We start from the raw sequence: 15,319 nt of genomic DNA on the forward strand, positions 1-15,319 counted from the left end.
TAAGTTTTATCGTGTATAGTGTTCCATAATTATGTTAACAGCCGAAAATGGGGGGAAAACCAATGAGAAGCGAACGCGCGAACTGCGACATGGTCGAGCCAGCGAGCGGAACCCTGCTTCGCTCCGCGGTGCGACGGAAGGAGGGGGCTACGCACAGGCTCCGTGCCGTGTTCGAAGCAATGAACAAGCCACGGAGTGTGAATTTTCCGAATTTCATTTACTTTGTAGCGTTTTTTTAAACGAAAAACGCTAAGTAGTTTAACCGTGACAGCCGTTTTAATGTACTGGTATGCATGAGAAGAATTCATTATAAATTGGTCGCTAATTTATTGTCAAATTGTTGTTAATTAATTCTTAATTAGTTATCATTTAATTTTCATCAGCTGTAAATGTATTGTTATTGGTGATAAATTGCTGTTAAAACATCGTTATTTAGCTATTGTATTCAATAGTTACATTTTCATTCATTTTCTGTAGAACATGAATTTTATTATTTAGTCTATGTATAAGTAATAAGACTACATACAGTCGGTCAAATTAATATTTGGACACCTTTTGAAACGGAATAATTTGATTAGAACTTGATTAAACGGACTTGAATTTGCTTAGATGACCTAACAAAATGTAAAAAAACCAGCCGCAAGGCTCGAATAATCGTATCTCCTCTTCCCAAATTGTCCATTCTTGTTTCCAAGCTGAGCGTTAATTAAGAAGAATTTACTGTACTCTCCAAATTCGAGCCAACATCATATTCTGAGAGTAGCTCTTCAATAGCGTATCCAACTGCGATATTCGCCGACAATCACTCTCAAGACAGTGTCCATTTGCGAGAAGTGCTCTCGAGAACAACTCGCGACAGTTTTACTCTCAGATGGACACCCGCCTGTACTGTTTAACGAAAAATTAGAGACGCGAAATTATTTACCAAGACATTGTGAATAATGAATTACAATGATGAAATGTGAGAAAGAAGAATCGAAAAGACCGAAAAATATTTATGGATGATTTTTATTCATTTCATATAGTTGTCATTTGCGTTTAATTGATTACGTTATTAAACGTTCGTATTACATATTATGTTATAGCCTTAACTCCAATTACCAACACTGAGTTAATTGTCGAGAAAACATATTTGATTACAGTGAAACTCGTGCTGAACGCAATCTGAAACAAGATAGAAATATTATGTAGAATATAGTAGTAACAAATAGATTGTGGATCTTAATGCAAAATAAAAATTTTTTGCAACAATTCCATGGTAGTCAAGTGGAAATGTTTATCTTTCTTTAAATTCTAATCTCTACCGGTTTAAATTTCTGCAATTCAAATTTATTACATCTGTGTAACAAAATTTGTGTAATTAACAATGAATGCACAATTGATAGAAAAATTGAGTTTATCTTGATGTATGATGTAAAAGTTGAACATTAAGAAGGAACAGAGAACAAACTGTTGTTCTCCAAGCTTGCAGTTGTGAGCTGCAGAGGGTTCTGTTATATTTATTCATTTCGTTATGTTAGTTAAGTATGTTAACATTATACTTACACCTACGGGGAAAGGAATAACAAATGAGGCAATGTATTGTATCCATGAAATTATTTCACGAGTTACTACCTCCAACCTCTTCGTGTTAGACAAAATAGGTTTGACAGTTGACCAAATTATTTTGCCGATAGGATTGTCAAGCACTGTATCAATTAAATCTTGAGAGTTTTTAATGCCTGATATCCCCAAAACTTCTGCGGCTATCTTAATCACGCGATTAATTATCACGGTCACTACCAATGGTGGACCTAAGATCCATGGAAAACAACAGTTAACATTAGGACAAATTAATTGTTCTCACAATAAGTCATGAAGTCTAGACAGTTGTTACAGTTTCCTGCATTAATAACATAAAAATTGCTCGTTCAGAAAAATAATATAAATTGCTTCAGAAGAGATTAACATTTTTGTTTTAGAAAGCTATACATACCCGAGTCGTGTTCTTTAGCTACGTCCTTTCCGGAATCTTTCTCGTGAGAGTCATTGCTTGCTAAAAGAACAGAAATTATAAGCGCCACTTTTCAAGGTCACTTTTCGTTCGCACGACTCTCTAGGTCATTTTTTGTTTGCGTAACTTTTAATATAGTTAAATCCAATTAAGTTTTATGATTGTTTTTAATTTTCCATTAAAATTTTTAGTGCGTTCTTATGGAGGAATAAACACACATACTTTCTTAGATAATTGCAACTTGATTTATATTTAATGAATCTATAAAGTCCAATCACTACAATCTTATCAAACGTCGACGGAAATTTTTAATATACTGACTGACATGCAGTAATAAACTGAAAAATATCGGATGAATTGATTCAATGCTTCCAGTAGTTCTAGCGTTAATCCTAACTAACAGATTGCAGGTTTCTATGCAGATTCACATCAGAACAAGGATGCATGATTTGAATAACTCGGAAAAGTCCTATTCAAGCTTTAAATGCATAAAAATATCCACAGCCCAGTGACTATGCTACAAACCAGGTTTATTGGGCTATTACCTGATGTGTCCTCCTTCGCAGGCTTGGTTGAACTCTCCTAAAATGATCAAAATGAATCACCAACTTTCAGAAGCTCTACCATTCAGCGAATCAAAACTATCGCGGTTCACTTTGGAAAAGTCTGCGGTTTCTCGTAATTTCCTGTCGAATTGTTACTTACTGGTATATTGTCTGGTCTGGCCAGAGCCACTGCGCAATAACCCAACAGCAAAAGTATTACGAACTTCATTTTGACGCTTGCAATGTAAACAATGGCCACCCACTAAGCAACGTTCACTTCTCGAGACCTCGCGTTTCTGTATTTTGCAAGCTCGTTTCGGTTTATATAGGTGAACGAACGATGACAGCGATATTCCGTTTATAATAAATGTTATGATAAGTTCGCTTACTAGTATGCAATTACACATGTTCACCACCGCCTCTCCTTGACTCTGACTATAATTTGAATACGTCACGGATATGTGTCATGTTACGCAAATGTTAACGAGCTTCGACACTGGTCCGGGGGTGAAGCGACTGATTATTCGTTGATAAGGGTGATTTCATTTTCTATTCCGTCACACTTCCTTCATTTCTAATCGTCCGAGGACCATTATCGTCGAAAGTTATTCGACAAAAGTCGTAGATGACAGGCTTTTCTAATAGTCCTATTTGAATTTGTGGCCGCACATTTTTTAGTGCGGCGGGCTTGGTCGGTTTAATAACGTATTGATTAATAGTGCAAGCAAGAAACTTTCTTGAGCCTTTGTTTATGATATAGACGAATTAATTGCAAATATGAGAAATATTTGAACTAAGATCATATCAATAAAATCTCTATTCGTTTTAAAGCTTGGAGAAACCATATTTTAAAACTTTGACGGAGGTTTTAAAGTCAGATAATTTATTGACATACCTGAAAAAGTATACAAAACATGTTCTACAATTACTAGCTTCCATTACCACAAAGCCATGCGGAATTCACACGTGGAACGCAAAAAGTTTCAAGTTCACGCGCTATTGGCGGTCATCCGGAATTGTTGTTCAGTAATCGGTTGACTGCATTTAGCGTCGATACTGGTATCTGGAAAACGTAACAACGGTGGTAATTATTACTACAGTGATAACTTTGAATGGTACTATATTAAAATTCCTCTCTTCGAGTCTGATAATTCGCCACACATTTTCATTCTTATTTTAAAATTAAAATAGTTCCTTGTTTGACTGCAACCTTTGTACATCCGCAGCTTATCCAATAATGGTTTTAACATGGTACAAAATTTTCCGAAATTCTGTCAAACTTGTAAAACGTTCGTTCTTTTTAGAACGGTTAAGCTACAGTACTTCGCAGTTTATAGAGGCTTTGTAAGTTCAAAATTATACTTGAACGCTATCTTGAAGACGCAATCAATAATGAATAATATTTTGTTCTAATCAATGGTTTTGAGAAGTTTTTTGGTCTCTTTAGATTCTTTGGGTTTTATGCAATGATAATTACACATCTGTTTTACTATTGTCACAGAGAATCCATACGTGATCAGTCTAAGGTTATGTTAGTTTATCTTGTAATCGAATTAATTCATTCTAGTTCCCCTAATTGAACCACAAGAATCTGCGTCTGAACAAAGATTCGCGGTCACCCTATAATCAAATGGGAAATTTACATTAAAAACATCATCGTAGAATCCATTATCTTCATTCTGGTCTTTCTCTTTCTGCCTCCCGCCCGAGGAGTGCGTGCTGATTACAGAACCTTGAGCCTGTCTACGGGAAATGTTTGCAGAATGTGCACCAGTGGGTTCTTGAGCCGCCTCTACCGGAACACTAGTGTAGATAACTTGTTTTCTAGGTCCCCATAGCCTTTTTCTGTGGAGTCGTTTCGGATGTAGAACTGTCACTTCCTTGGTTAGAACTGGAAAAGGAGCATTCAATTAGAAACTGCAAATTTTCTTTTTGCTAGTAATTGGTTGTCTTACTAGTTGGAATAACGTCGTTGAATTGGCCTGGTAGGGGAGGTATTTTAGGAACTGGTTCGATGGTTACGATTTTGTTGACTGTCTTCACCCTTTCTAGCTGAGATACGACAGGTGCTGGCGGTGCTGGTGGTGCTGGTGGTGCTGGTGGTGCTGGTGGTGCTGGTGCAGCTGCATCTGCTTGTGCAGTTGCAGATGCACTGACGGGTGCTGTGTTTGTTGTATTTGAGTTTCGTACCTGGCAATCATATTCGTAGATTATTGATCGTTGACCTGTTGTTAATCTTTATATATTGAATCTAATTTAGAATTTACAATCAGATAGTAGAATTATTATACAGTAAATTCTCTCCAATTGTCCCTCAGTTTGTAAATACAAATCGACAATTTGGGAAGAGGAAATACGATTTATCAAGCCTCATGGCTCGTTTTCGTAATCGCCGATTGTCAACAACTATGAAAACGAATCGTGAGACTCGAATAATCGTATCTCCTTTTCCCAAATTGTCCATTTTTGTTTACAAGTTGAGAGACAATTAGATGGAATTTACTGTAATTGTAAATACTTTTTTTGTCAAATATGTATATCTAAACTACACTGAAAGCATAATTTATGATCAATTTATGCTATTAATAACATTACAAGTATTTTTTTCTCAAGATACATGATTCAATCTAGACACAGGTCAAACTTAAAAAGGCGAGTTTTCCAGGATTGACGCTCACTTTTTGATGAGATTTGGTGTAGTTATAGAGCTTGTAAAGTTGAGTCCAATGATACTCGGTTTTGAAGGCAGACGGCTTATAGTTTTTGAGATCATGAATGTTAAAGTTGCTAATAAAAAAAGGCCAAAAAGACGCGCTGGATTATGGCGTGAAGCATCGCGCAGCAAGAAGTGTGGGTGCCTCGCGCCATAATCGAGCGCGTCTTTGTTTTTTTATTAACAACTTTAAGAATAATTATCTCAAAAATTATAAACCGTCTGCCCCCAAAAACCGGGTATCATTGGATTCAGATTTACAAGCTCTATCACTGTACCAAATCTCATAAAAAAGTGAGCGTCAACCCTGGGGGGACTTCACCTTTGTTAGACTACTCGTCGCTATTTATAGGGGTGATTAGTGTCCTTACAAAATAATTGCATTTCTTCTAATGCATTTTTTATTTGCTTGTACTAAGCTTGTACTATACGTAGGTTTTAAAAAAATGTGCATGGTGAAAATGCTGACGTGACTCGAAAGTGCCCTGGTGTTGGCATTGTTTCTATAAACTACTTATCGTGTTGCATATTTCTAGCATATTTTACAGTGCAATATATTGATTAGAATGTACAATGTGAGATGAACATACACAATTGAAGAGAGAGATTTAGACGTACACAAAATGAAACTTCACAAATAGATGAGCAATAAAAAAAAACAACATAATTTCGTGTTACCAAAATATATTTCTTTTTCCAAACCTTGTCAATTTCGATTTCCGAACATTTATTCCTTTTTTAAATTACAATAAAATACAAGCGACGCGTGTTAATTATTTCGCTTAACTGTAATAAATAAATCGCAGTGTAAGTTCCATAGCATCATTCACATTCCTTTTTATTTAGGATATATTTATTCTGTCTAGAACGTTCGTTCGCGTGTTTACTTAAATACAAATAAACTGCGAATCTAATGCAAAATAAAAATTGTCCGATTTGAGAAACAGAAATTAAATAAAAATCAACTCTTTTTTCGATAATCTCAGTGAGTCAAACAAAAGAATAAAAATAATAAATAAATACATAAAACCCGCAGTCTGTAATAAATAGATCGCAGTGTGATATAATTTTGATATTCAGCCTCCTAAATCATTTTTAACAATCGTCCAGCTTGACGTCACGAACTCGTCATTTTCTTACCACCTTGACAGCCGGTAGATCCTTCTCCGATGACGTATCTGTCTTTCCAGTCAACTCAGGAGGCTGTCAAAAAAAGTTTAACCTTGAATTTCACGCCGCATGCTTCCGGTTACATTCATTTCTTACGGTATATTCGATCGAGGCGACCCATGCGGAAGACCAAGGCGAAGCGGAGATTCTAATTTGTTTACTGCCGTACTGGATTTTTTGCTATTGTTTGCGGAATAAGGCTGTTTTTGAAGTCATGCGGCAACTTCACAACTAGCACGCTTTACATGACCAATCGCAAAACATGCATTCAAGTGGGACATGCAAACTGTTTTGATTCACATGCGAGAGATATTTTTGTTTAAACTTATCAACGTAAAATGGCTACTACAAATATCCATCGGACACCGGAGTTATCATCACGTAACCATAGTTATAATGGGAAAAATTACTTATCCTCCGTCTGAAGTGTTTCAATATGCGAAACTAATTACGCCAATTTTTAATGGTATATGGAACATGAACGCAGATAAACTACTAAAATGTTTCTAATTATACATGCTTTAAAGATTAAACGAATTATGATTTTACAGTGACACAATTTGTTTACAAAATGATTATCATACATTATCTATATCAAGAATATATATTTATTGAAGTAAACGCACGTGAGTTTGTTAAAAACTTTTTGTTGCTTGTGCTGCTACAAATTCTTTCAACTTAAACCCAACATAATCTTCTCAAGTAATTTGTATTCTAAGTTGTTTAATTTATTCTAAGTCCAATTTCATACAACTGCAGTTACCTAATTTCTCGATTCAAACGAAAGATTTGAAAACGTTATTCAGTATACAATTATAATAACTCTACCTGAAAGAAGCAAAGCTAAATTGTTGTCACTGCATACCGGCACTATCGAAACTGTTTTTTCTGTGGGAAATGTTTTCACTATTTTTCAATTGTTCTGTTTCAGATAATCAAGCTATGTGGTGCACCCTGTATAAAGTGGTTATCAACATGCAGGTGGTTAGGTGTTCACACGCAGAATTCTATTAAGTGTCGACCTGTTGCTGTGATGTAACCTTCTTTCGCGAGATAATTTGAATATTCGTTCGACCACGGTTCGGGTAACTGTTCGCGGGGCCAGTAGATCCTACGTTCGTCGTCGCTTCTGTCTTTACGGATAGGGAACCCGGCGATGCACCTGCGTAGAGACCACCCCTAAGTGGTGGTTCTGCTCCATTTCCGCCCACCGAGCCACCCAATCCGGCTGCAGCCATCGGTCCTCCATCGCTGAATCTCGCTCTTGCGTACAAACCACCCCCTAGACAATTTGTTTCGTATTAAAATCGTTGCCATTCAATCCTTAGCGTTCTGGAATTCGCTAAAGATTCTGCTCCCACTTCTTCAGTTGAATTCCGTCCTCAACTAACTTCATTACACTGTATTTAAATAATTAAAAGTAAATAGTTTGCATTGAATTGCAATATGGCTGCAGTCTTGCAAGACCCGGTTTGAATAGAAAGCTGTAAAAATTATATAAACTTCCAAAATCATTTACTGTTTAGTATTGTATTATATATTCTCGTAGAAAGCATTTGTACATTTCAGTGTGTTAGAATTTTAGTGGGAGATTTTTTTTAGTGGGGAATTTTAATGGAAGTGAATCAAAAATGTTTCGTCTTTAGTTATAGTATTTATTCCTGTCTATGAGCGTGCGCGGGCGCGGCTAGCGTAGTGTGGAGATGTACAGAGTTTTTGGAACTGACCGGACCGACTGGGGTGACTGACTCGACTTGGGTGACTGAACTAACTGCCTTTGCGGAGGTGCCTTTTTTGCCTTGTTTATAGTGTTTGCGAGGACAGTCATAAAAGATGAAATTCTCTTGGAAGGGGAAGAAAGGAAAGACCTGTGCGAGTCGAGGTGTGCGAAGGTTCGGATAATTGTTTTATTGGGAGTGTTTTTAAGGGAGTTTTTGAGGATTAGCGAAGGACGCGAGTTCTGATGCACATTTGGTGTTTATTAGGGCTGTCGTAAAGGAAAAGTTTATGAGAGAGGATTAGGAAGGCAAATGTTTGATTGCTAGCGGCCGCGCTCAGGTAGCGCGGGAGCAGTGGCGAGCGATGCGACGCCACAGAATCATAGTTGCGTAAGTGACATTTTCCTCATTATGAGAAACAAGGAGTGTGTATTGTTTATTATTGTTGTTTACTGACCAAATTTATAGTTAAAAAAATTTATAATAACTTTATAATTTATTTCACTTGTCTCTTTAACATTTTGGCATATACAGATTATATTAGGTCTACTGGAAAGTTCTGTCTGATAATGTCATTGCAAATTTCGATAGGTATGCACATGTTTATTTGAGACATATATTTTTGAAAAATATTGCTCACAAATTGCCATCACGCTAGCAAGAGGTCATAAGTAACGACGGAAATTATATTGTATAATAAATATTACTAAATTTATGAAAAATCTATTTCTTAAACGGATAGAACTTTTCGGTAGACCTAATATATTACTGACTTCCCACTGACATTCCATTGACGTCCCACTGACGTCTGCATTGTGTAAATATAAAGAATAAGAAAATTGGAACTGTCAGTACTAAAAATAGTGAAAATTCTTTCTTGATTCTTGTAATGTGTAAAATAGACGTGGAAAATTGTGAAAAATATACGAATGCTTTCTTTGTTCTTCTATGCAAGTTTGTCGCGAGAGAAAATATGCTAAGTTGTCTTCATCCTTGTCCTAACTGTCTATGTAATTGTTTTGGTTACTGAATGCAAGGTTAGGAAATAGTACTAACTGGCAGTTGGATTATTGCCATCCAAGGATCCGCCCAATCCAGCAGCCGCATTAGCACCCCATGGTGTTCCTGCGCTGGCATGAAGTCCACCCCCTGTTTGCGATCCACTCAGGAGTCCACCTAATCCTGCTTGGGCGTGGAAACCGGCGAAATTCACCCTGATCCCGCCATCGGTGAATTGAATCAATGGTGGCTGAGGTAGCAGTCGAAATTCAATGAATCAGTGAGAGTGAATTAAATGATCTACCAATTTGGTGCATTTTGATTTAGTTCGCAAACATTGCATTACATCTGGAAGTGTTCATGAGAAAAATAGCTCGTCTAAGTAATAAGCTGAACAGGAATTTTTTAAAATTGCATAATTTTTGAAAATTTTAAGAGTGAAGACAGTTCATCTAAACGAGGATTTAAACAAAAGATTTTGACAAGATTAGGGCTAAATAAGAGCTACACAAAAACGAGTTAGTGGGGAGTCGCACATAAAGTTTTATGCCACCGATATATTTTTATATTGCAGCAGTATTTTTATGTTGAAGATAAAACTAGAAAACAATTACAGTAAATTCTCCCCAATTATCCTTCAGCTTGTAAAAAAAAATGAACAATTTGGTAAGAGGAGATACGATTATTCGAGCCACGCGGCTCATTTTCATAGTTACCGATTGTCAACAATTCTAAAAACGAGGTGCAAGGCTCGAATAATCGTATCTTCTCTTCCCAAATTGTCCATATCTTTTACGAATTGAAGAAAAATTTGGGAGAATTTACTGTATTGGACAAAAGTCCCATTTACATGACTTGTTTTATAAAAATCGAAACGAAACAAAGTAATAGTGATCTTAATCTTATAGTCACAGCTTCCTGCAATAAAATCACAAAGACCTGTCTTTCAAAAGCAAATATAAATCACCGTAAAATCACTAAACAAGAATAGTAACTTCGCAGATTTGTGATTTTTCAAGAGAAACATAAAAAAAAATATTAAGTTCAAGAACAAAGCAATGATTGACACAAACACTCGGTTGTTAGTACAGGAGAAAAGCAAGCGAAGACGCAAAATGGCGGCACCCTCGGCGAAAGATTGAAAGAACCGTTTGATAATTCTGCTAAACAATTAAACACGTAATTTATATTTGTCTTATTTTAAAGAACGATCACTATGGCGATGAATACAGTGCGTAAAGTTAATTGTTGGCTAGGTGATAAACATAACGATCAGAATCGACGAGCCAGACGCTTCCGCAATCCTTTCTCCAGCCGCGTTTCCAGATTATCTAACGCTGCTCGTTCTAACTTTTCCTTTCGGCTGTTTCCTCGCGAACCAGTTTATGTGTTCGCTCTGTTTGTCGCTGTATTGATACGGCCGTGAGAATATTCAACAGTTGTATAATTAATATCTATGATGCGAAACGATTAGGCATTCGACGCTGCTCGAGAAAACTCGCGTTTCATCTAGACTAGAATGATGATCACGACTCATGACTTTTCGAAATTTAGATCACGATATTTCGAGTTTCTGAATCTAGATTTTCAAATATTTATCATTTTCTAATCTGTTATTATCAAGAAGATCTTACTATTCTAATTTCGACGATTAATGAGAAGATTTGTGCTTGCACGTTGCAAATATTTGCAATTTAGACAATTTAGACAGATTCTCTATTTTTTATTTTAAGTTGATGGTCTTTTCATCAGGCTCCGTAAACAATCATATTGTATATTTATTTATTGTGTGGCACGTCCGAAGAAACATTCTAAATACAGCAATTTCGCGAATCGATTATTCTCTTCCGCGTCATTGTAGCCCGAAGCGGCGCGCGAAATTTGCAAACTGCTGCTTCATGATTCGACACAAATGAAGAACGATGAACCTTTGCACTGTAAATTATGTCCTTTTCATTTTTGTCACTTGTCTCTTAAAGATATTTCTACCAAAGAGTGACGATTTATTTAGACAACCTTCAATATGTTTAGACAGCCTTCATTTCTTTTATTTACTTTGGCAATGTCTAAATGATATGTACATATATACCATTTACCCGATCTATAGATTGGGCACTGAAATTGTATACAATACCTATTTAATTTCAAAATGTCTCTCATTATTAACCTCACTACTCTCCCCGATTACTTTAGACATCTTTGGTTCATAATTGACACTTTGCCTACCGGAAACCTATTAATATTCTCCTCGATGACTGTGCAACGCGAAGAAAAATCTGACCAATTTTCCTTTTAATAATAATTTCAAAAGAACATGTTCGCAGATCGATTTAATTCTAGATGTTTCCTCGACTAACGATTGAAATATAGAAATTGATTAAGAAATTTCGCTGTCAATTTTAGACATTGGAAGAAGCCATTAAGCAACTGTTAGCAAATATATCGCCAATGGCATTAACATTGTCTATGATAGACAAGAAAAATATCAATTCCATAAGAAAATCCAAAGAGTAGGATCGCAAGATTCAAAGATTTAAGCTCTCAGCAGTATTAGCAAAAAGAAAAAGAATAAAATTCACTTAATTGACTACTAAATTAAAACAGTTCTATATATATAGGTCACAAGTTGGGAGTTGAATCATGTACTGTACTCACCGAAGTGGAGGGCTGTTGGTTGCCGACACCGTTGTTTTGCGGCATCCCGCTGGCGAGAGCTGCCAAACAAAGGCCAAAAACCGTGACTACCTTCCCGCGCAGCATCTTTCTGTCAACTGAGCAGCGCTACCGACTACGGACCGAAGCTATCTCTGGCGTTTTAGTAAAAAGGCCTCGAAGGCATCTTGTACTCACCGATCGGGAAGGGAGAAGGTCTGACTAACCAGGGGGGCTAACACACGGCAGAGTAACACTATACAGCTTACGTTTGCTCAACGCTCGCTAACTATCGACGCCCGTACACTGAGCGCGAAATTATCTATTTGCCGGATTATACTGTAATCGCCTGCAGAAGAACGTTGTACTGTGATTACGGAGTTCAAGGACAAGCTGTGCCGTACGCTGACAAATTATACCGTGAAACATCCGTTTCCCTTATCAGCTTTCCAGGCAAACTGTCCTGCCGGATGCAACAGCTGTAGGTCGAGTGCGGTTGCATCGATTGGATGAACTCTGTTATAGATGCACGAGGCTTCTCAATGAACCGCACGTGGTCGTGAAAAAATTTATACTGCCAACAACCGCAGACAGTTCTACACAAAAGTTCAGGCCTAAACAGTTTTAATCACGGTAAGAGACACAATCGAAGTCTTATGCACCAGTTTCTTTTGTGCATATTGTCACCGAAAGTTAATTAAGCTTTAAATGTTTTATTTGAGAGAAATTGTCGGCGTTTGAAAAGGAAATGCTTTAACGATGAATCCTGGACACATTTGTCAACGTAGTCGTGTAAGAATCAAATTGACCGTCAACTGTAAATAACAAAAGTTTGGATGTAAAGAATTTTAATTCTTACAAAGCACCGTGCCATTAGTTATGCACTAGTTAGTTTCTACCGTGCACATTGTCACCGAAAATCAATTGAACTATGAATGTTCGATTTTCAAAAAATTATCAATGTTTTTACTGTTTTCACTGTTGCAATTTGTTATAAAATGATCGAGCTTAGGCTCATTTTCAAGTCTGAAGCCTTTACTTTCACAAATCATCGTTCATTTTCAGCTGAGATTTACCTGCACGGTATAGCAGGTGCGAATAAGGAGACACGTTTTCCTTGAAGATGCTACGAATTAAAGTTTCTAGAAACAGGAGGAAATTTTTTTCCTGATCGAATCTAGAATTGATTTGGAGATTGAAGTGATATATGGTTTTTCTTTTGGTCGCAGATTTTTGCGATCGACTGTACACACGTCAAGTAATACATAATCATCTTGACAAGAAGTGTTTATCTTCGTATCATTTTTCCATTCTCTCTGTATGAATTTTCCATATCGAACTTGTGTTGCTCCCTGAATTCAGTGCATATGCACATTTTTCAGAATTTGTTGCAGATACGAATTTATAGAATTTAATGCATAGCATAGTATTTAGTATGTCTGAAGAAATTCTGAACGAAATTATTCTATAACAATTTATATTTTCCTGGACACCCATAAGCTAATAATAAAATTTCAATTAGTGCAGTTCTTCGAGTGAATGTACTTTATTTTAAACGATTTACAAAGACAATCAAATTTGTGGTGACCGTGAACAATGCAAAATATACGTAATACAAATTCCAGTCACACTGAAGCTTATTGAGAAGTTAGTGGTTTGGGTTGTTTCAGGAAAGGCAAACAGTCAAATGGTATGTAAGAAAATTCAGGAGGTTCGTTACAAACGCGATTTTATTGCGGAAGAAACGCGAATTCCGCAGAAACTGTTCGCTCCTTGTTCTCATTCAGATGCTGGTCACATCGTACCCATAAAAATTCCGACGTGAATAAAATTTTGTTCTCGATAAAACAGACGCTCGAGAGAGAATTCTTTGACCTGACGAAATGAATCACTTGATTGCTTTTGATTCTTTGAAACGTGTTATTCAACACGGGGATCGGCAACATGATGACGCGATGTCCACTTTTTACCAGCAGTCATATAATTATAATTACTAACTTACAGAGAACTATAAAAGAAACAGGATAAAAACTTCAACGAAACGTCACTCTTCTTCTTCTTCTTCTTATATTAATCACGTTCTAGACAGCAAACAGATTTCAAACAATGTTTAAGCAACCTTTTATTTTATTCAGAATTTCGTAAAATGCAAATTATCTATTTCGCAAAACATAGTTCGAATGAAAATCCATCATAATACGAGATCTGCTCACCATTATTTTATCTAAAATAATTAATAGTACCTCAACAATCGGAGAAAAATGCTCACGTTATTTCTTAGTAAATTCTACAATCAAATAACTCACCTCTTTCGAGATTATCATTCAATCAACTAACTGTTGTAGTCTTCTTGAAAAATTTGTAAGTTACTGTAATTATATTGTATATGTTTGATTTTCTTCACATTTTGTTTAAATACAACACTTTTACAAAATATATAAATTTAATAAAGAATATCAAAGTATATATTCTTCTTAACTAATTAGCTATTTCTCACGAGTATATACGTCACGAAAAAATTGTGTCATGACGGGCATACTTGTTAAAAACAGTTAACTATTGGGTTGGCAACTAAGTAATTGCCGATTTGTTCAACGAAATAAAAAATTCTTTTTTACTTGGAATGAAGTTTAATCTGTAATGTATTTTCCATTTTGTTCGATGACCTTTTGCCATCTCTCTGACAACTTGAAAATTCCACGCTCGTAGAAAATCGGATCCTTTTCGGCCAAAAACTGAGTTAAGTGAGATTTTACAACGTCATCATCATTAAAAGTTTTACCACGAAGGGAGTTGTCCAGGGATCGAAATAAGTGGTAATCCGATGGCGCGAGATCGGGGCTATATGGTGGGTGTAACATCAATTCCCAAGCAATATCCATCAATTTTTGCCGAGTGGACAAAGACGTGTGCGGCCTAGCATTGTCCTGGTGGAAAATGACACCTTTACGATTGATCAATTCTGGTCGCTTTTCCTTGACCGCTGCATTCAATTTGTCCACTTGCTAACATTCACGGATAATAAAAAATAACATAATAATAATAATAATAATAATTTTATAATATAACATTTGCAGATATCATAAAAATGGGAGTGAGAGACATCTATAACTGAAATTGCCAATTAGTTGCCAACCCAATAGTTAAAATTACCAAGCATCTCCATGCAGTAAAGAGTATCAAGAACTTTATTCTCCTTCAGTAGCCAAAGCTGACATGGTTGCGATTAAGCCATAACTTGCAAACAAGAGAACACATCAAACAGACATGTGACTCAGCGTCCGCAAACAATGTACAATAGACACAACGTGCATAATGGTGGCTTGGCACGATAACGTCTGTATCGCGAAGCCTAAATCTTTTCGAGTTCCCATAAATCAATCGTAACAAAATAATAGCAAAAAACGTGTCGCAGGAAACGATTAGCTTTTTTCCTTCCAAGTGACGTGGTGAAATGGAAAAAACCATAGAAGATTAAACACGCGCAATATTCCGGGATCAAAGGTGAATTAACTATCCTTCGACACTT

General features: G+C 36.3%; 2 protein-coding genes across 4 annotated transcripts; both read right to left on the bottom strand.

Annotated features, from left to right (window-relative positions):
- Positions 1–992: 992 nt before the first annotated feature.
- Positions 993–3,245, bottom strand: LOC117226623 (uncharacterized). Its single transcript, XM_033481195.2, has 5 exons — positions 2,699–3,245; positions 2,539–2,575; positions 1,976–2,035; positions 1,546–1,793; positions 993–1,164 (listed from the first exon to the last, which is right to left on the bottom strand). The coding sequence occupies exons 1-5, from the start codon at positions 2,765–2,767 to the stop codon at positions 1,075–1,077; spliced, it is 504 nt and encodes a 167-aa protein (XP_033337086.2). The 5' UTR covers positions 2,768–3,245; the 3' UTR covers positions 993–1,074.
- A 155-nt stretch (positions 3,246–3,400) lies between these two features.
- On the bottom strand, positions 3,401–12,343 carry LOC117226613 (uncharacterized). Of its 3 annotated transcripts, XM_033481169.2 has the most exons (9): positions 12,210–12,343; positions 11,989–12,139; positions 11,794–11,909; positions 9,196–9,388; positions 7,444–7,703; positions 6,392–6,454; positions 4,494–4,728; positions 4,182–4,429; positions 3,401–3,601 (listed from the first exon to the last, which is right to left on the bottom strand). In XM_033481169.2, exons 3-9 carry the CDS (start codon positions 11,896–11,898, stop codon positions 3,545–3,547), a joined length of 1,161 nt encoding a protein of 386 aa, XP_033337060.2. In that variant the 5' UTR covers positions 11,899–11,909; positions 11,989–12,139; positions 12,210–12,343; the 3' UTR covers positions 3,401–3,544. The 3 variants fall into 3 exon arrangements, with proteins under 3 accessions (XP_033337060.2, XP_033337069.2, XP_033337078.2); XM_033481178.2 differs by having other exon boundaries at positions 11,794–11,852; positions 11,989–12,284; XM_033481187.2 differs by lacking the exons at positions 6,392–6,454; positions 11,989–12,139; positions 12,210–12,343 and having other exon boundaries at positions 11,794–11,982.
- Positions 12,344–15,319: the final 2,976 nt, after the last annotated feature.

Source organism: Megalopta genalis, chromosome 3 (genome assembly GCF_051020955.1).
Source record: "Megalopta genalis isolate 19385.01 chromosome 3, iyMegGena1_principal, whole genome shotgun sequence".
NCBI classification, from domain to species: domain Eukaryota; kingdom Metazoa; phylum Arthropoda; class Insecta; order Hymenoptera; family Halictidae; genus Megalopta; species Megalopta genalis.

Bases quoted from the DNA above. Each gene is read 5' to 3' on its own strand.
- LOC117226623 (XM_033481195.2), bottom strand. From the start codon at position 2,767: ATGAAGTTCGTAATACTTTTGCTGTTGGGTTATTGCGCAGTGGCTCTG. The intron at 2,036-2,538 runs GTAATAGCCCAA...CTGTTCTTTTAG, and splicing joins TGCGAAGGAGGACACATCAG to CAAGCAATGACTCTCACGAG. The intron at 1,794-1,975 runs GTATGTATAGCT...CATGGATCTTAG, and splicing joins AGCTAAAGAACACGACTCGG to GTCCACCATTGGTAGTGACC.
- LOC117226613 (XM_033481169.2), bottom strand. From the start codon at position 11,898: ATGCTGCGCGGGAAGGTAGTCACGGTTTTTGGCCTTTGTTTGGCAGCT. The intron at 6,455-7,443 runs GTCGACACTTAA...TTTTTTTGACAG, and splicing joins AGGTTACATCACAGCAACAG to CCTCCTGAGTTGACTGGAAA. The intron at 4,729-6,391 runs GTAAGAAAATGA...TATGATTGCCAG, and splicing joins ATCTACCGGCTGTCAAGGTG to GTACGAAACTCAAATACAAC.